This window comes from Micrasema longulum, unplaced genomic scaffold (genome assembly GCF_059751315.1).
Source record: "Micrasema longulum isolate JH-2025_06_02 unplaced genomic scaffold, ASM5975131v1 h1tg001802l, whole genome shotgun sequence".
In the NCBI taxonomy this organism is placed as follows: domain Eukaryota; kingdom Metazoa; phylum Arthropoda; class Insecta; order Trichoptera; family Brachycentridae; genus Micrasema; species Micrasema longulum.
In genome coordinates this window covers 118,991-139,103 of record NW_028278976.1, presented here as the reverse complement: position 1 = coordinate 139,103, position 20,113 = coordinate 118,991, and the positions used below count along the sequence as shown (strand labels likewise).

The 20,113-nt window shown below is 32.2% G+C and overlaps 1 protein-coding gene across 1 annotated transcript in view; it reads right to left on the bottom strand.

Moving 5' to 3' along the window:
* Window positions 1–431: 431 nt before the first annotated feature.
* Window positions 432–20,113, bottom strand: part of LOC148273921 (protein grainyhead-like) — a 114,429-nt gene continuing 94,747 nt past the window's right edge. The window contains exons 6-12 of the mRNA XM_088237904.1: window positions 12,215–12,309; window positions 9,090–9,146; window positions 8,570–8,668; window positions 7,607–7,962; window positions 5,070–5,250; window positions 3,726–3,790; window positions 432–3,264 (exon numbers count right to left, since the gene is read on the bottom strand). Of these exons, the coding sequence (XP_088094030.1) occupies window positions 3,129–3,264; window positions 3,726–3,790; window positions 5,070–5,250; window positions 7,607–7,962; window positions 8,570–8,668; window positions 9,090–9,146; window positions 12,215–12,309 (989 nt within the window). The 3' untranslated portion in view covers window positions 432–3,128. The remainder of the gene's footprint in view (window positions 3,265–3,725; window positions 3,791–5,069; window positions 5,251–7,606; window positions 7,963–8,569; window positions 8,669–9,089; window positions 9,147–12,214; window positions 12,310–20,113) is intronic.

Below are 20,113 nucleotides of genomic sequence, written 5' to 3'. Positions count from 1 at the left end.
CACCGCAAGAAGAAGATGGTAAAGCAAATGAAGATAAGACATAGCAACGCCAAATTCTGCAAAACAGCAAAAAAGCAATATTCGATTGTCCATCCACTATCCGGCGAGTGGCGCGATCACCTACGTTTGTAAGGCCAGTTGCACAGAAAAAAGTTGTTTTTTCAAACGTATAAATAATTATTACGTTTTCGCTAAAATGGACAACATATGGGTTGCATGAAAAAAAAAACAAGAATCCAAACCAGTTGTTTTTAACTAAACTTTTTTGGTATATCTGGCCCCGTGCCCTCAAAATGGACGACACATTTTCAATTAAGAATGCAATAAGATATTTTCAAATTTCATTTTCCAATAAGAAAACAAATGAATATCCGGATCTGGTTGTTTTATTTAAGCGATTCAATTGAGGTTAAAAAAAATAATACACATGGTTTAAGAAACACATTTATTTAATGGAAAATTTCTTTTTGAAATATAAACTTTGATAGAAATTATATAATTTTAAGAAAAATCTTACAATTATGTATAACATCTAGTTTTATGGCTACAGAGATTCAACTACATACTTTCGTAGCATTTCTGACATAATTCTTAAGGGCTAATGTCACTACATAAATGCCTCCACCGCATGGGTTGGGGTTGAATTGATATTGCAAAAATAATTATAAAAATTACACTCATGTCTTTTAAATGTATTACCATTTTAATGATTTACTTGTCATGCTGGATGTATTACTATGAAATGACTTTATTTTAATCTAATCTATTTACTACTTATTGAAACATTAAATAATGATTGGGTGAAGACCTTTGAGAAGGCGCACATATTGGTATAATTTTTAATCTCATAAAATGTATGAAAAAGTATTATTACAAAATTTAGCAAATCAAGCACATTTTTTTAACAAACAACATTCTTGTTCAACACGATTCAAAGAAAATTTAAACATCATCACGATTTTTAATATATAATTATTTCTTCATAAAAATACATACATAAAGAATATGATAGATTAATAACTTAATATACTATATGCTTTGATCTCGTATAATATTTTTTATAACATATTTCTGTGTTTTCACACATTGGAAGTAGAATCCAACCCCCAATTCGTCGTATAAATTCTCATACATATTGTGTATATGATAAGTCGGAATATTTATAAAGCAAACGTCAGGTACCATTGAAAAATGTGCCGATTTTTTCCGATATTTAAAACAATTAATATCCTTCACGACTTCTGCTTATTAAGAGTAATATGGCAGTTTTATATTACATTAAAATATATCGATTAATAAATTGTGACTATGCAATATGTCAACCCTAAAACTTAAATCTATATTTAAATACAAACATAACTTTAATAATTTGCTTCACAAATGAACTTCTTTTCTTGTGACTGTTAAAAAGTGTATGGTTACGGAATTTTTATTTATTGGGTTTGCAAATAATGTTTGGAAATGTAAAAGAAAAAGAAAATTTGAAAATTTATTGTTGTAAGTTTTGATTGGTTTCAACTATTCAAATATAAAATCAGTTAAGTACATTATTAAAAATACAAACTATACAATATCAAAATTTGAGCCTTTCTTCAGTTAAAAAAATCAGATTTCAATAGAAATCTAACGATGTTCCTTAACTCTAAGTACATAAAAATATTTTGATTGGAAAAGATATTGTTTTAGAAAACAGTTTGTGACATTGATCACAGATTAAAAATAATAACATAAATAACATCGACAATAAACTCTACACATTTTATAAAATATGCTAAAACTACTGCTATGAGACATTGCGAATATTAATGGGAGTTTATATTTTCCAAATTATTTAGAGTAGGTACGATTTTTTGCATATTTAGTAATTTCAGAAATTAAGAAGAGATTATTGTCACATTTATATTTGTTTGTCTCCGACTACTTTTTTAAGGCATGTAAATAAACATCAAATTTAATTATGAAAACTCATAAGATTCATTTTGAGATCGACACACCAGACGGACATTGAAAACATAATTTGATAATCAATACTTTCAATAATACTTAGCAAATTATTATATTTTATGTCATAATGCTTACGTAATTACATACCGATTTCGTAGGTAAAGATTTGCACAAGGCACAATAAATAGATACTTGATTAAAAATACATTAATTCATACAAAATAAATGAGGCAAAGCGCGTTATGTTAGACCAACATAATAATGTGATGAAACAAATTTGATTTATATCTGAAAAAAGCGATCCTCAAAAATCATTGAAAACAATGAGTTAAGAAATTAAACCTCAATGGATAATTTGGAACCAGATTTTTTTTTTACAATTTATTATTATCAAAAAATTATAACTGCAATGTTAATTATATTTATGAAGTTATAAGATAAGAAAAGTACGAAATTGTAGAATTGTTGTGACCCGTCATAGCGTGTTTCAAAATTTAATTACAAACATATTTTAAGAAAACTCAAAGTAAGTTGAAGCATTTTCTTATGTATTTATATATATTTATCATAAAAATATTTATCGTACAAATTAACGATGTTGTATTCATATATTAAGGCACTGTTTTACAGTCTCTTGAGCTAAAAACTAAACAATACCTAAACGCTAAAGTTTTTCCGAGAAATAAAATAAGTGATGAGATAATATAACATGTAATAATTAAACGCTATTTGATAAAATTTTGTTGATCCAACATAATCGCAATAAATTTTTGTTTTATCCGAAAAAAATCGCGTGATAAGTATTTCTCGGAAAATAATAAATCATTCGGTTGAGATAAAACTAAAAAGCTAGCTTCTAAGATCTACTACATATGTATAATAATGTCAATATTTTTTGTATTTGAAGTACGTATGTATGTATGTAAGTATGTAATTACATTAAAATAAATAACATCTAAATGTATTCTTATTGCCTTTTCAATTGAAATTCACATGGTGTATTTACCAATTATTTATATAAAAAACAAAGATATAATGATCAACAACGATATTTTAAATTTACACAATTCGATGAAACAGAAGATCGACAGGATAAATGCTTTTTAAGCAACGTCCTGACTCGCTACACAATGTGCCTGGATCACTTAGTCCTGGAGAGATGTACTCGGAGGTATAATCCTGCGCTAGTGATCTTGCAGTTCTACGAATGTAATATCATAAAGTTCCTCGTCGACGCTGGGAACTAGTCTGACTTCTAATAAGAAGAGGTCTTCGTTGCAGTAATACGTCAGCATGTCATCGTCAATTTTGGCCGTAATCCTGGAAGTAAACATAAATTAAAAATCAATGGTACAAAGGCCGAAGTAAGTTACGTTACTAGTGTAGGTTCACAGTTGTTGACAAATAAAAAAAAACACAAATTGCCATCGATTTAAGCAGTATTTATATTTGATATTTTTACATTTTCGCCCAGTATTTACACACATATATGTTAACAATTCAGTTATGGGGATAGGGGTTCCATTTTCCATATGTAAATAATTAGTAGTACCTGGGGTTAGTATTAAATATAATAAGTATGCGGAAAATTATGTTTTGTTGTTGCTGTAGCGAAATTTCCCATAAAATATTATGTACATCAGTCAACAAACGATGTGGGTACCTATTTCCTCGTCCGAGTGTTATGTGTTTGTAGCGAATGCGTTTGTGCACTCTTTGGTAAAATATTATTGTTAAACAGTAAGCTAATGAACATTAGTCTAAAAGTGAATTCCACTTACCCTTTCTTGTTTTTGCGATAAAGGTTATTAATGGCCGAAGTTGAAATTTTGTACTTATTCTCAATCTGCAAAATAAGGAAAACAGAATATTACAAATCTTTGCCAGCGAATGAACTTTAATTACGTCGTATATTACTTCGTAAAAATATATTTCTGTCTTTCTTAATTTCGGCTTAGATTTGAAAAGAAGTACCATTCGACATTTCGACATGGGATGACGGGAGTCGTCACATGGCGAAATGTCGATTGAATGTGATGACATGATGAGACCTCTCAGGGAAGGTCAGATGATCGGTAACATTGTTGTTAATTGACAAACATGCTGTTATGTTATGTAAGCACCACATTGTTATATAGCAGTTCTAGACAAATCCAAACCAAATTTCCGGGTAAAACACCAACATAATTGTATTCCGTGGATGATTCTTATCTCACATTTTTTCAAAATACATTTTTAATATAATCAGTAAATACTCCATTATAAAAAGACTAATTATCTCATAAAAATGCAAGATAAAACAATTTAGTATATTTGTATGCACCAAGAATCAATAAGCATAATGTAAATCTTTCCCGTCGGAATGGAAATTTAATATTTACATCTATTCAACATGAATCCATTGTTAGGTAGGTTTTACAATATTATGTGCTGTTAGGAATTGTGTTAAAAAATATTATGCACCGCGCAATTAAAAGTATTTTATAGTCAGGGTGCAAATTGTGTGACTTACTTTTCCAAAAGCCTACAATATCTATGTAGAAACATTGATATAAAAATGATGAAAAAAAACATTGGGTTCAACTCTGCCTAGGGACGTAGTGACCATAATATGTGAATTTGGATCACTATCACAGTTTTAAACAATATAGTTAAAATATAAAATGATTATTTCGCCTTTCGCACAAAATCATCGGAGTTGGAAAAACAATGTTTTTGGCATTTGCAAAAATGTCCAATCGATCAGAATTTTTAGCCTCTGATCTATGTGAAACTACACGAATCAATATCAAACTCGATCGTTAGTAGTTTCACTAAAATAGGTGGGTACCTAATAGGGTACAGAAATCGTTTATTGCACTTGGACGCTTTTCATCGTCTAAGCATACAATCTTTTTCCTATTTGCTGCTCTCCTAATTATTGTATAAACTGAGTAGGTAAATACATTGTTATGGAGTGGCCGTTTCACAAAAATATGTAGAGGCTAAAGACACTACAACGATTTCATCTGTGTTAAATGAACAAATATTAATATTAATGTATATTTTTAAAGTTTTGTTATTAATTTTGCACCTGTGATAAGCGTAATGATCAAGTCACGATTGAAGTATATTATGGAACTTACTGCGTGCAACAGTCCTTGCGTGGTCGGTGGAGCCACGTGCAGAGGTGTATAGACATCTTCAGAATCTTGTCGAACGTACAGCATCACACGTTCTGTGAGTGGAGGAGAGCAAGGACGAGGACGTTTAACTACCGGCGCAAATACGTCCGGCCCGTCCAGCAACGAGTGGTCTTTCTTGTCGCTGCAAATCAAAATGGCGGACGTCATAGAGCTGATTGGGGGCGATTTTTCAGTTGGGTAAATGCTAAAATAATGGAGAAACGACAAATGTAAACGCGGTGGAATAATAACAATCATACAAATAGTTTTCATGAAATATCCTATGTCCCAACTCAGCACAGAGCTAGGTTCACTTGAGTTGGAACATTAGTTCAATTTTAAGGTAATTATTGTACCTAGCTAAACATATAAGATAATAACTTAAAGAAAGAGTATGCAAATAAAATTCATTAAATATAATAATTTCAAAAATTTAAAAACTAGATAAATCATAAAAGACCAACGTTATGTAGGTAATACCCAATCAAAAGCTAAATTTCATGATTAGAAGTTAATATAGGTGTTCAACACACCTGGGCCCCGATTGCAATGGGAAGTTGACATTTATCTTCAATTTTATCTACAAAGTAAAATGAAGTTTTCCGTATGAAAAGCAGAATATGTATAATTTTTTCTCCTAAACAAGTTCAATTATAGGTTACCAACGAAGATTTTTAAATGTTCATGCAAATATACTTATTTTCGTACAATAATATCGGTTTTTCTTTATAGACAGTTGAAGGTAACTCTGTTAACTTCCCATTGTAGTCGGGGTCCATGAGCATAATTAGAAAATGTTCAACATAAAAAAAACTTTTTGAAAAAAAGGGTTAAAAGTTACATCAATGGAATTTCGTGTAAAGTCAAAAGATAAACTTTCAAAAAAGATACAAGGAAATCCATAAAAAACATGGGAAGATATGAAATAAATAGACATCTCAACAGATTTACATTTTTTATTTTGAAAATGCAGTATGGAGGTTGAAGCATTTACGTGGCTTATAATCTGTAATTGTTCACAAATTGTATTATTTACTACTCTGCTATGTTGGAACAATTATATTACTTCAATTATTTCACCTGATAGAGAAAACATTCTAAAAACCGTTTTGAATTCTAAAGACTTTTTGAAATTTCAATGTAATGAGCCGTGATTTAACTCCACTGCTTGAATTGCCCCTTTCACTACGAGTTAGTCACATTTCATGGAAGACAAATGTCGGATATTGTCATTTTCCCTCATGACCATATTGTAATCGCACAAACGGTAACTAAAACTGTGTTAATTCACTTGTGTTGCAAAATTATTTTTCCATTGTGGTATTTTTAACATCAATTTTGATTAACATTATCTTTATTCTGAAAAATTTCTTTTTGATTAATTATTCAATATCTATTTATTTATTTGACGGACTTATGCAGTCCATTCTAACGATGGTAAATACAATTTCTTTTAATAAATACAGGCACTAATAAAATAAAATACAACCAAATAAAATTAAAGCTAGACAAAAAAAAATAAAATTACTACCTCAAGACAAATCCGGTCTATCTTAGTGAATTTATAAATCTATAAAGACTTACACCAAAAAATTCCAGATCTTGTCTCGAGATTTGACAAACAAACGCCTATATAAAAGCTTACAATGTTTTATACTTCTTTTTTTTAGAAAGAAATATTGGCGTTCTTATAATAGCCAAATATTTCAATTTTGGTGACCATTTTTAACGAGTTGTAAATAACTCACTATTAGAAAATGAAAATCAAGTTGGGGTTTGTCAAGTGGAGTTTGATCCTCGGACCTCTGGCCCGTGAGTCCGCAACACTAGCCACGGGACCACAACCCGATTCTTCGATAAGTCGGTTAAATTTTTGGACACAACTAACGCCCCTTACAGAACACGAAAGCTCTCGACATTCACGAATCGAAAACATGTGACTGGTGAATCTTACACATTGGCCACTTAAACCATCACACAGCAGGTCCTAATAGAGGTCTGAGGTTCGAACTTTGCTCTACCACAAATTGTTTCCAATTTTCTATTCCGGTTATTTACGAATAGTCCCAAAATTGAAACATCTGGGTAAATCAACAGAACGCCAATAATTTACACCCCCAGAAATACACTGTCGCAAGTCTGTTTTGAGTTATGAATGCAGTTTTACCACATTTTTTTATCTTTCTTAGAACACTCACGTAATATCTCTACGATTGTTTTTTAACGATATATACCACAAACTTCTGAATTCAATTGACTAAAATACTGCAGTAATTATGATGCTACAGTAATCTTCTCATATTTTGACAGTTACACCAGCAAATGCCACAAAAAAATACTGAGCATTATGATGTCAACATATATTAGGTTTTGAGCTTCATACATTTTTAAAGGATTGTTTTTGCTCTTGTGCAAAATGGCGTACTTCTGGGGGTGCGATTTCTATAATAACAAATTTAAAATACTTTATAGATTATTTATTTAAAAATTGTATTTACCCATCGCCGTACCTTGGCGCATCAGGCGGGAAATGGTTGTGGAACTTGAGGGTCGGGGTGGCAGGTTTGGCGGCGTGCAGCAAGAAGGGCGAGGCCCCCTTCATGTTGTGGGTATCCCCGCCCGACAGGGAGCCGTCGTCGTGGCCGTAGAAGCCCTGGAGGTCCATGCCGGCCATCTTGTCCAGGTCCTCGGCCGGGGTGAACAGGACCGGAGGCTTGCCGAGGTCGGACATGGTGTAGAATTCACTTCTCTCCACCACGGGGTGGTACAACTCGTCCAATTTCTTCCTGCCCGTTGCTGTCATTTTTCTCTTTGCCGCGCGCCTTTCTTCATCCCGCGTCTTGCGTTCCGCGCCCTAAAATAATTACAATAAAAATTAACAAAGCACGAAAATATTGATAGATCAGTGATGGAGTACATTCTCGAAAACGGAATTGATAAGTCTTGACATTTACGTAGGCTGACGAAAAATACAGATCTGCGTGTAAAACGAAAACAAAACCCTGGACGCATGTTTTTTCACTCGAAAGCTACTATTTTGAAAATGGAAACGAGCACAGATGAGTCCGCCTCTTAGAGTAATGGTAGGCGTATTTGCCTACCATAGTTGAGGTCCCTGGTTCAATTCAAGGAAGCGAGCACATAAAATTTGAGTTTTTAATTTTAAAAAAGAAAAAAGCTAAATTATTGTTGTTTTCGTTAATATGGGCAAAATGAGTTGTTTTGTCTTTTTTTATACAGCTTATTTTGTCCACTTCAACGAAAACGCTACAATTAGAAAAATTTATTGAACTTGACTTTTTGGCTCTTAGTGGGTAACAATAATAATGTTTATACATATTATGTTCATATGACAACTTTAAATGAACGCTGTTCTGCAGCACTGTCAAAACAAGGTAAAATACTACCTATTACAACCTATTATAGGAATAAAACAGCAAATAGAAAGTTGTAAAAATTACCTTATCGCAGAAGACTTTAATTTGGCAATATCCTCTGTGGAACACGGTGGGATCTCTTGGGTCTTCAAATGTGTCTATTTGTAAATGCAATGGTAGGCCCTGAAAAAAAGCACAATTAATAAAAGCTAGATTACACAATTTTTATTTTGTGAAGTAGGCTTAAATTTTAAGTTTGCTCTGGTACCGATGTAAAAATAAATGATAAAAAAAGAACACGCGCAAACCGTTTTTTTTTTTTTTTAAAGATTTTATTGCATTTCCAGAAGTTATTATGTACATTCATGATCAACACTGAATAGTTATTAAACATAGAACCGTTGTCGGCTACCAAAATATTAAAAATTCTTGAAGTTAAAGTTGCATGTGACAATATTAAAAACTTCGTCAGCAAACGAAAATAATTGTCGATTTTGATTGCGTTTCGACGATCGATGCACGCGAGATAAACCTCGGATAGTAAACTTAGAATAAAAAGGCGAAGACAACATTAAATGTAAGTAATTTTATTCACAATCCTTACCTTGACTCCTTTCTGGCTACTGAAGTCTGTGCTGAGGCACTGTACCGCTATGTTTATCTGAAAATAAAAACGTAAAAGCGTGAATAATCATAATTGTCTTGTTAATTTGCTGTAATAGGTACTCACGATAAATTATGGGAAAACAATTAATTTATAGCTGTGATTAAATTAAAGATGGCTGATAAATAATGCCAGACAGTTTAACTCCTCTTTCGTTCTGTTTGCTGCGTAAGTCAATTGTAGAAAGTAAAGAGAATCGAAATTTAAATAGAGCTTTCTTTGAATGTGCAACTTAAGAGCTTTGGAGGTAGTAATTACTGAGTATTTATTCAAACTATTTTAAATGTACGCTTGAAAATATCAGTCCACCCTTTCTCCGTTGGAAGAATCTACCATCTACCGTGTCGAGAATAATACGAATTGTCGTTAGAGATGTTTTCGAGATAACAGTCCGTTAGTGATTTGTTACTTACAAGATATGTTACGGAATTTAACATTTTATGCTTCACATTCCCCAACCTCAAGTCAGAGCAGACGGTAAATATTGTGACAAATTACACGTTTGGTTTAATTTAATTAAGGAAATTATACACGGCCCGGCCGAGGCGCTCAATTACACGTTGTAACCTTTGGGTGTGATTTTATCTTTCCTCTTATTTGCTTAATTCCAAATTGAGGGGAATGAGCATCTCGCATTTTTATGGCCCGGCTCGAGCCGATAGTTTGGAAACTACGCAATAAGGCCAAATTGGATAATGGACATTAACAGGTGATCTGGTAAAAGTAACGATTGTTAATTTTAGTCTTCTGAAGATCGAAGAGTACCTAACTTTGAATGTAGAAGATGTAGCGGTAAGCGAATGTTACAAATAACCTAATTAGGTAAAAAAGATAAAACGAAATGAATTAAGTAAATTATGAAGACAGAAAAATCCAGATTTGCAGTATATTTATAAGATTATGTTCCGCTTTAGTGAAAGTTAATGAACCTTTTGCCTGGCGGAAACGTGGCTGGCGTAATGATGGCAGTTTGCGAAGGACTCTGCAATTTTCTCAAAGATGACATTGAAATGACTCGTAATGGTACGTTTTAAAAAATGCAAAAAGCCATCGCGGGCGGTGCTGCCGGCGGCCGCGCGCCGCTGAAGGAAATTGCGCAGATCAGACGAGTAATTGCGGGTAGTGACGCCTAGGATAATCGGCTACCGAGGCTGTATCCAGAAGTGATTCCTTCACGAGAAATTACACTTATCGTGGAGCCGCGACGGTCTTCGAGGAAACAATAATGCCACGAGGGTAAATACCAGTACCTACGTATCCGTCTTACCGTAATCAAAGGGACTACATACTGCCCACTGACAAGTCAATAAGAGGGGGAATGAAATATAGCATTTTTATACGGAAGGAGAATCGGATAAGACTTCATTATAGTGTTTATATTGGCAACTAAAACGAATCCTGTAATCTCTCGTATCCGCGCACAAAGTAAAAATTATACGAAAAGGTATTTATTTAGATTCATTTTACAAGTAGGCAATTTGGTGGCGCGTATCGAATCCCCGGGTTCGAGTTGTCTCGTTCGAAGCGGGCGGCAACTAGCGGCGATATTAGGTACGGTGGAACTTAATCGGATTACGATTATAAATTATAAATTTAACTGTGAAACGATAACACAAATATAGGAGTAATCCACGGAATTGAATTCATTACTCTAACGGAAAGCCGTATCGACGAAATGGGAATCAATTAAAATAAATTTCCATAATGCGAGCACTCTTTTTATCTTCTTGTTGTATCGCGTGTTAGTCTCTATAGCTACTAAACACTATTATTAGGCGGGTACAAGTATTGCGTCTAATCAATTTTACTCTTTTTTCTCCGCGTTGGAAATTTCACAACCCAAAGAATTCTTAACAAGGCGGTTAATCTCAATGTTTGTATCTTGTCTAAGTGGTCACATCCGGTGGTTTGGAAGCAAGGAACACCTCATTACAAAACATCGTGTACATTTTACTTCGGGCGCACTAATCGACTAACTTACCCGCAAATTAATACGGCTTTGTAATAATTGATCCCCAGGAATGAAAGGGTGAACTTTGTAATGTGTTATCATCAAAAGTCTGGAGAATAATTCAGTGCCTATATTGTGTGAGCAAACTACCATTAACATCGCATTAGGTTTTTTTAAATTTGAGGTTTTAATGCTCAATATTTTATGAAAGAGCTCTAATTAATGCTTGAAGCAAACCCTTATGTGGTAAATACATTAAAATTGTGTCAAAATATTACTATAATTAAATAGGAGTTCAGTACACATACACATTTAACAACCCTGCAAAAATCAACAAAAAGGACAAAGAAATACCTAGAATAGGAAAATATCACGAACTACGAATACCGATAAAAATGTAAGAAATGGATTAAGAATAATTAATTATATTTTCAAAAATTGTGGAGAAATGTTTTCATGTATAAATATTCAAAAGTTTTTTTTAAAAATACATCACTAGAAAAATGCGACATATGATAGTTGTGACGTCAAGATTCGTGACAATGTTTTAAACAAATTTGAATGGTCAAGAACAAATAAGCATGAATCGTGACGTATTAGTGGCGTGGCCAATGGAATGACCGTTCTTGCAGGATTTCAAAATTACAAAATTTTAAAATATTTTTTATGCTACTTATAAGTAACAAAAAAATATTATTTTTACTGGACGTTTAATAGATCCTTATTAATTTAAAAATGTAATAAAAAATACTGACATTTACTTATTGCACATAAAATTATTCACAAAAGCATTTGTGTCTCAAATGTAAACAAAAGTGAATAATACACTATTTAAGAGGTAAGAGCTTGTACGTATTAAATATTCTTACTTATTTGAAAAACAGTTTAAATACAATTTTTGTAACCGCAGATGTTCTAAGAACCTAAATTACCGCCTGCATTAAAGACACATAATAATATAATGTTGCAAATTTACTAAGAAATTAGACGCTATAAAAACGTATTTAGGTACCTGCCTGGAGCTTTTAAATTGGTAGAGAGCAGCTGATAGTTTAGTAGGCAATATTGATGGTCAAGCATTATTGGTTACAGTTAATAAAAATAGTTTACATACCTTCGCCGAACTTTCAAGTGGATTCCAATATACGGCTATGGCATTATGTGCGACTTCCTCTATACAGCCGACGAGTCCTACGCTGTTTTTAGTATCTGAAAACAAAAACAAATCAGTCATTGAAAACCTCGCCGAGAAATTGGTTCAAGGAGCTTTCCGTTTGGTCAATTTTTCATTCCTGATTTATAGTTAACAACAAAACAGAAAATACCAATTATCAAACTGAAACATTAGGTGTCAGAATACAATACGCCATGGAATCGTGACGTGTCGACAAACACTAAACATTACTTTATCACGTGACCTTTGACACAAAAGATGAAGTTTAATGATTTGTATTATTAATTATGCAGCAAAACATTATGTAACCTGTATTGAATAATAATAATAATAAAACTAATGATAGTCTCCGTAAAGCGTTTCTGTAATTTAAACGATTGAATACGTTATAATTAAAAGTATGATAAGCGTATGTATGTATAAATACGAAAAAATAGCCCCATTTCAATAACTTTATTTGAGTATTTTTGTGTTATGAAAAGATGACATACGTTATAATTATTACACTTGAATTTGGTCTAAATGATTCCTCGTATATGTAAAACATTTGACAAAAAATTTAATAGTCTTGATATATTTAACACTCCATACAATGTGTACAGAAGAGAATTAATAGGCTTGATTCATGCTCTTCATTCATAATTCATTTAATCATTAAATCAAATGCAATTTTCCACTCTCACATTCCTTCAACCATCCTTTACCACTCCTTATCAATTTCTTTCTTTTCCTTTCCACTATCTCCTTGTTTTGTCCATATTTATCTTATTTTAAAATATAGTATATTTATTATTTATATAGTTTAAACTTCAAGCCGTCGTCGCTTTATTACAGTATTATTTAGTGAATACATATAATTGGATGGCAGGCCCTACTATGTATACATTTTATATAGTTTTTTTAAAAACATATTAATTTAACCAGTAATAATAATACATAGTACATCTGTACATAATAGTACATCTGTTTGTATTCGAAATAAATAAAATAAAATAAAATAAACGTTTACAGAGTTTAAACGGTTAATAGCAGCTGAGGTATAATTAAATAAAGATGACGCGAATTTGAAATCGTGTTCTCAAAATTATTGAACTTGTGTTTTACACGGGTTCGAAAACCCGTGTAAAACACACGTAGTAGAGTAAAAAGGACTAACTGTTTATGCCGCTCACTCTGAATTCAAAGCTGTACGTCGCGCCCTTTCGCAATGCTCCACATTTGTTTAGCGTATATAAAGAAAAACACATTTTCCCACCAAATACAAGATAAGCTCCGGAACCTAAGTTGAATGGAACGCAATTCGGGTGCTTAGACTGCTTAGTGCCGCTTCTAGTGTATACATATATCAATGTTAATAGTACCACTAATTTGTTAACACATTTTTTAAAATTTGTTTTTATTGTTACATGAAACAAAATGAGGTGACTCGTTTTTTTATGATTTACCAGAAAATCTAAATTTTGAAGCAGATTAATGTTAGTCGATAAAAATCGTTTTAGAAAAATGAGATAATATTTAATAACAATATTTTGAGTTTGTCCAAATTTTTGTAGACAAGGACAAGATTCAACTCCCTGGGGAGCTGTTAACATTAACATATTACAACAAAAGTGAAGAATATTTTAGAGAAGGTAATATAGAAGTCTAGGTATCTACAGGGCTAATGACCTGTCATTGGCTGGTTCAAGTAGCCACTTTACACACTATGTAACATTCACCATTCTGCCCATATTTGAACATCTATATTCCTTAAATTCTTTCATCTGTTGATGTTTGTGAAGTTGAAACCATTATTTATGCGGGTGAGATTCAATTAATTAAATTATTTCACCTGCATACTAGGCAACGCCGGAAAAAGTTATTTTTTCAATTTCTATGCTTCTTCATGGACCAGGGTGAACCAGCCAATGACAGGTCACAAGCCCTGTAAATGCCTAGACTTCTACATTACCTTCGCTAAAATGTTCTTCAATTCTGTTGTAATATGTTGATGAGATAATATTTGTAGAAAATGCTTCATGCACAGAGCTTTGAGCGCTGCCACGAGATCAAAACTCGTCTCCATTTTGTGTTATTTTTTTATTTTTTTTAAATATCTACATTATATTTGAAGACATTATAGAACGAGTAAAATGTATGTAATATTACCATATTGACCTTTTAATTTTTAAAATCACGCACTTTCAAAGGGTTAAACGAATAATACGACTAGGCGTTTTTTCTTAAATTGATTAGAAATGATTGATGCACTCGGAGGTACAATTTTTCGAGAAACTTTTCATTTATAATTTCGAAACACAAAGTTGACATATTTACGTGTGTATGTAGGTACCTACCCAGGAGCGTAAACATGATAATCAAGACCTTATACAAAGTTACCAACCAAAGGAGTGTATTATGTACATAAAATAATAATTATTCATAGAATAAAAATATTCAGTTGTGAGATTAAAGATCTTACGTCACATAATGAAAGGCGTTGATCACTTAAATTCAATATTGGACATTGTATTCAATAAGCTAGGCGTGGGAGGTGTCACGTACATAATGTTATTATTTATTTCAACCGCACCGGGTTTTGTACTATTAAATTACTGGCTATAGGCTTTGGATATTGTTAAATCACGAGTGACAATCACTCATTGTGTTTGAGCACGGACTTAGCGCCCTCGGAAGCGGTTTTATAGGGCATTACGGCATTACGATGATTTACAGTAGACGCATTTAACCGAGAATTATCTAAATTACCTACAGCCTTTGTGGTTTTACTAACTTTATAACGTTCACCAAATCATTTTCATTTCCTAACCATAACACTATTTAACTTTGCGATTTTAGATACGTGTTTTGCGCAAATCAATTTTATTTCAACGATCTAAAATTTTTAAACATTTTGTCCTTCAAGGCGCTGGTTAAACAATGAATCAATGTTGTGACGTAATGAAATATTTAGGTTCAAATTATAGTCTTCGCACGTAAACCAGTGACGTATAATTGAAGCAATCTAGTTATTTATCCAACATAACAATGGTAAATTTATTGAAGCATGTTTCTATTGGAATTTTATTAGAATGAATCGTTGATATTGCAATGAAAAGAGTGATTCATGAACGGCATTCTTTTGGAAAAGCCAACAAAACAGCAAATTGTTCAACATAATACAAAGAATGCCACATTAAGAGTGTGAAACATTTACGATTGTAAGACTGATACAGTTTGCTACATTGGTGGATGAATTACTTTGCTCGGGTGCCTGCCCGCGTCACTATAGCGCGGGGCATTAGCTCTATCGAGTATTAACTTAGTAATCCCGTGCAATTTATTTAACATTAAACGACTCCACATTACCCGCAAAACCGGATGCATTTTCAGGAACAAATCTAACAGATGCAAAACGAAGTTTAATGTCTTCTGCCTTAAGTTCGATGGTTAATTCAATGACATTAATTCATAAACATTCAACGTAACCGTTTCGGCAGTCTCAGTACACCCTTCCAGCCTTCTAGATAACATTACTATATCCGTTACTTAAACTGCATGTTCTTAGAATTATATGATTTGAACAGCCATCTTTGCGTAATTTAGAAAATGCATTTTGCATCTTCATACCGGCTTTTCCATTACAGTTATTAAAATACAATTACGTAATCATTTCGTTTCACCTAGAGGACTTTGCGCTCGCCGGGAAAACATATTTTGTTCAGTTAATTACTGATACTAATCTAACGTGAGGTATTTTAAGAATAAACTTAACGATTTGTCGATATCCGAACGATGTTAACGCTAACATTAAGAGAATTCAAAATATACCTTAGGAATGCGCACATAATGTTGTCTTATTTTTAGTTGAAACGAAGCTTTAGACTAGCATTTTTACAAAACGTTTTAACGTGTAATGACAACAGAGATTTACATTACACCGCAGTTCATATTACATTCTAATATATAAACTAACATTTACTTATTGATATTTTAAAATTAATTTACATGGTAAACACCGTGAATTCTTTAGTTTTTTCATGCATATATGTAGGCGCATCGTATACGTTGTTGTGCAAAAAAAACCACATTGATATACATGACTCAGTAATCTAAATTTTATTTATTTCAATCAAAATTACTCATGGCAATGAGCCCAGATATTTTATTTATTTCACCGAAACGATTATAAGGTTACGGACATATTTATTTTCAATGACAACCTACAATTTAATTGTTCTAAATAAAACAGTTCGTTATCAGCATAAATCTTTAGATTGCCATTACTCGCTTGACTTATTGCACATTATGAACTAAAACTTGCCAGAAACAAGTTCAACGGAAGAAATGTTCGCATGAAACTGTTCTATTCATAATATTATCTCGATGTGTTTCTTGTATTTTCATGGCGATTCTAACAGCCCCATAGCCTGGAGGTAAATCGATTATTTTTGATCACGGGGTTACTCGTTGATTCATGGAGGATAAAAAAACATGATTTGAGACTGATTATGAAAAACAAGTAGCCATTTAAAAGTAAATAATGTAAATATTACAAGTACAGTAGGTAGTAAGTAGTAGGAACGTATACTGTTAGCCGATAGTTGAAATAGATAATTATGAAACAGTGAACATTGTTTAACTGAGTTCATAGAAAGTTACGTAATATAACATTGAAAATCACAAAATTATAGCTTCAAACGTCAATTTTGTTCACAAAAAGTTTTTTTTTAATTCATAAGAAGGTAATTCGGTATAATAAATTTTTACTTTATTTATTTAAAAGAAGTAATTATATAATGTAGATACCTGAATAAGATTAAACATTAAGTTTTATTTATGTCAAATTCTTTTCCGTTTAGCTGAAAATTCTAAATATTTAATCGAAGGTACTTCTTTGGGTGCTACTATTTATATTTACGATAAAAAATATATTGATAAAAACAAACTTCGAAAAGTCGTGTCATAAAGTATAAGAACATAATATTATAACATTGCTGCGGGTGTTTGGACGAATTGTAATGTAAACTTTAGATTCAGAAAAGCTTTATCAAACTACTGCTACTGCTAAATCCTTAGACCATTTGGATGATAATTCCACAGTTGCACGATCCATTTACTAACTGCTATCAGAATTCGATACAGTTAAAGTATATTTTCTGGGATTTGTTCATAAACCACAATTAAGACAGATTAGTTTCTGCCATATTTAATTTTAAACCACTGTACCTGGAACGATCATAATTTTTACTCTTTTGTCGCTGATTAGCGGTTATAAAAAATGCATAACAAACTAAACTCGGTTATTTTCTGTCAGTAAATCTCGGGCTCCAGTTGACGGAGTACAAATTGCGTAGATTCGTTTCTCGTTTGTGCTCAAGCCATTAAGAGCGGGCTCAATTGTAGGCGGGGTTGGTCCTGATTTATAGGAACCGCCCCGGGTGATTCGAAGCCAATTTGATATAAAAGCACCGTAATCAGAGTTATGCAAAACTTTACAAATGGTATTAAAATATAGCAAATGATCGATTGTCAAGCTACTGGCGTAAATGAACATGAAAGAGAACAAGGTGAAATTATTTAAAATGTTTGCACAGTGAGAGTAATAGCAATTTTTTGTTTGTTTTCGATTCCGTTTATTAAATTGATAGGCTAATTCAATAATAAATTTAATTACTCACTTGCTCGCCTTGTCAGAACGGATTTTTCCAAATCGTGCACATGTCATTCTGCCCTCAATATTGATCAGATATCGATCTACAAACGTTTTTAAAATTACTTTATGCAAATTGAGAGTACTGTCTCATAATCGAATTACGAATTTATTTATTCTGCGTTTTATGTGGCAATATGCAGACAGGTTAAAATGATAGAATGGATTAACTATGAATTATTTCAATTATGTTATTAATGAAACGGTTGCTATGTAAATATGAATGTACCAGATCTTAATTAATGTCTATTTTTATATTATTATATGCGATTAATAATTGTAATGTTTGGTTATTTTTAACCGTACAACACATAGCAAGGCCAAGATAATTAAATAATGATCTTTTTTGTACATGTTTCAGACAGCGTAGATTTACATGTAAAAAAAAATGTATTTAATGTTAAGAGAAATTGAAATATTACTACGACCGCCATCTTATTATTTTACTCTTCCTTATGAAGAGCTGAACAATTTTTAGTGCAGTGCAGATTTCAGTATTTTCGAAGAAAATAAATTTGAAAAATATAGAATCTATTTTTTTGAATATATCTAATTAAAATATTTCTTTAAAAAAAAATTTGGTAAATGTGCTGCAACGCTGATTTTCTTGCTGTTTTCCGTCAATTTCAGGACTGAAGAAAGTTGTTTATGAAATTGATTGAACAAAAAGATAGAAATTTATAGTTAAAACACAACGACAATTTAATAAAAAAATATTTGCCAAATTGCGGCCAAATAAATGTAAAGTCGTGAAATAAAACGATATTCTTTTTATTGGGAATAATTAAACTTCATGAATTTTAGCAATTTAATTCTATTCGTTTACTACTTAAGTAGATATGTTCCAACTTTATAGGATATTTGTACACGCTTTAAATTAAATTATTTTTAAGTAATCAATAATAAATTCTAACTGTTGGTGCGTACTGGACAAATATATTCATAGTTCGTAATGTTACAACGTTATAATTTTTCTTTGTCAACTGCCCTTCCCAGTCAACTTCGCTTTCATTTAATCCACATTTAACCTCAGGTAAGTGAAGAGAGTTCTGTTCACAGCAACATGATATTATACCATTGTCCAATGGCGGGGCGGTATCAGGTTGCGGCTTGGTGTTTCGTGAAGTGCGTATTATGTATACACCATGACAACATTCACACAAAAAGGAAGATTAGTATTTTTTTATTTATTTTATATTTTATTTAATGACTTAAAAAATAACGATTTTTTCGTCATCAAACCCTTAGCCGCACTAAACAATGCACATCATACTATTTTTTATTTATTTTAACACTTTATTTACATATATAGTTTACATACATATGCATAAAGGTGGGCATACTGCCTTAAGATAATTTCTTCCTACCTACTCAAACCGTTCAATTTGAGTGAATCAGTGGTATACGGTATATTATTTTCATTATAAAACAAAACATTGATATATTAAAAATATTTTTTTTTCTAAATAATTACTCTATACTGATAAGAGAGGAGGGGTAATGAGGAAAGGGAAGAGAGAAGGAAAGAGGGAGGAGAAAGGAAAACCTCAAATATTCAGGAAGTGACATATCATACGTAATTTGAATGTGAATAAAGAAGGGGGCGTCTCTGACATTGATGGGTAGATTATTTCATAATCGAGCAGCTACTACTGTGAAAGAGGAAGCAAAAGAGTTAGAGCGGCGAATGGGTATTGAAAATGTTCTCTCGTTAGTAGAACGAAGAGATAGCCCATGCTGTGATAGAGGTTGGAAGAGCTCTCTTAGATTAACGTGCGAAGTGGGAATATTACAAATATTGTGAAGAAGTGATATAATGTGAATGTTTCTTCTATGCCTGATACTGAGCCAGTGTAATTGCGTGCGATAGTCCGCTATTTGGTCAAATTTGCGAAGATTAGATATATAACTTATGTATTATATAGATATTGAAAAGTCAGTGCATCTCCTAATAAATAAAGTAAAATACGCCTATTCGTTTTGACTATTTTTACTTTATTATTTTGACCCCTTGGAATAACCAAATTCAGCTTCTCTTTGATTTGAGCACTCTTCTTACTGAATAGTCTTCACCTCTACGCATGACGTGACCATATCATCGCATTCTGCTTTCTTTCATCTTTTCAGCTATCGGCGTAGACAAAGTA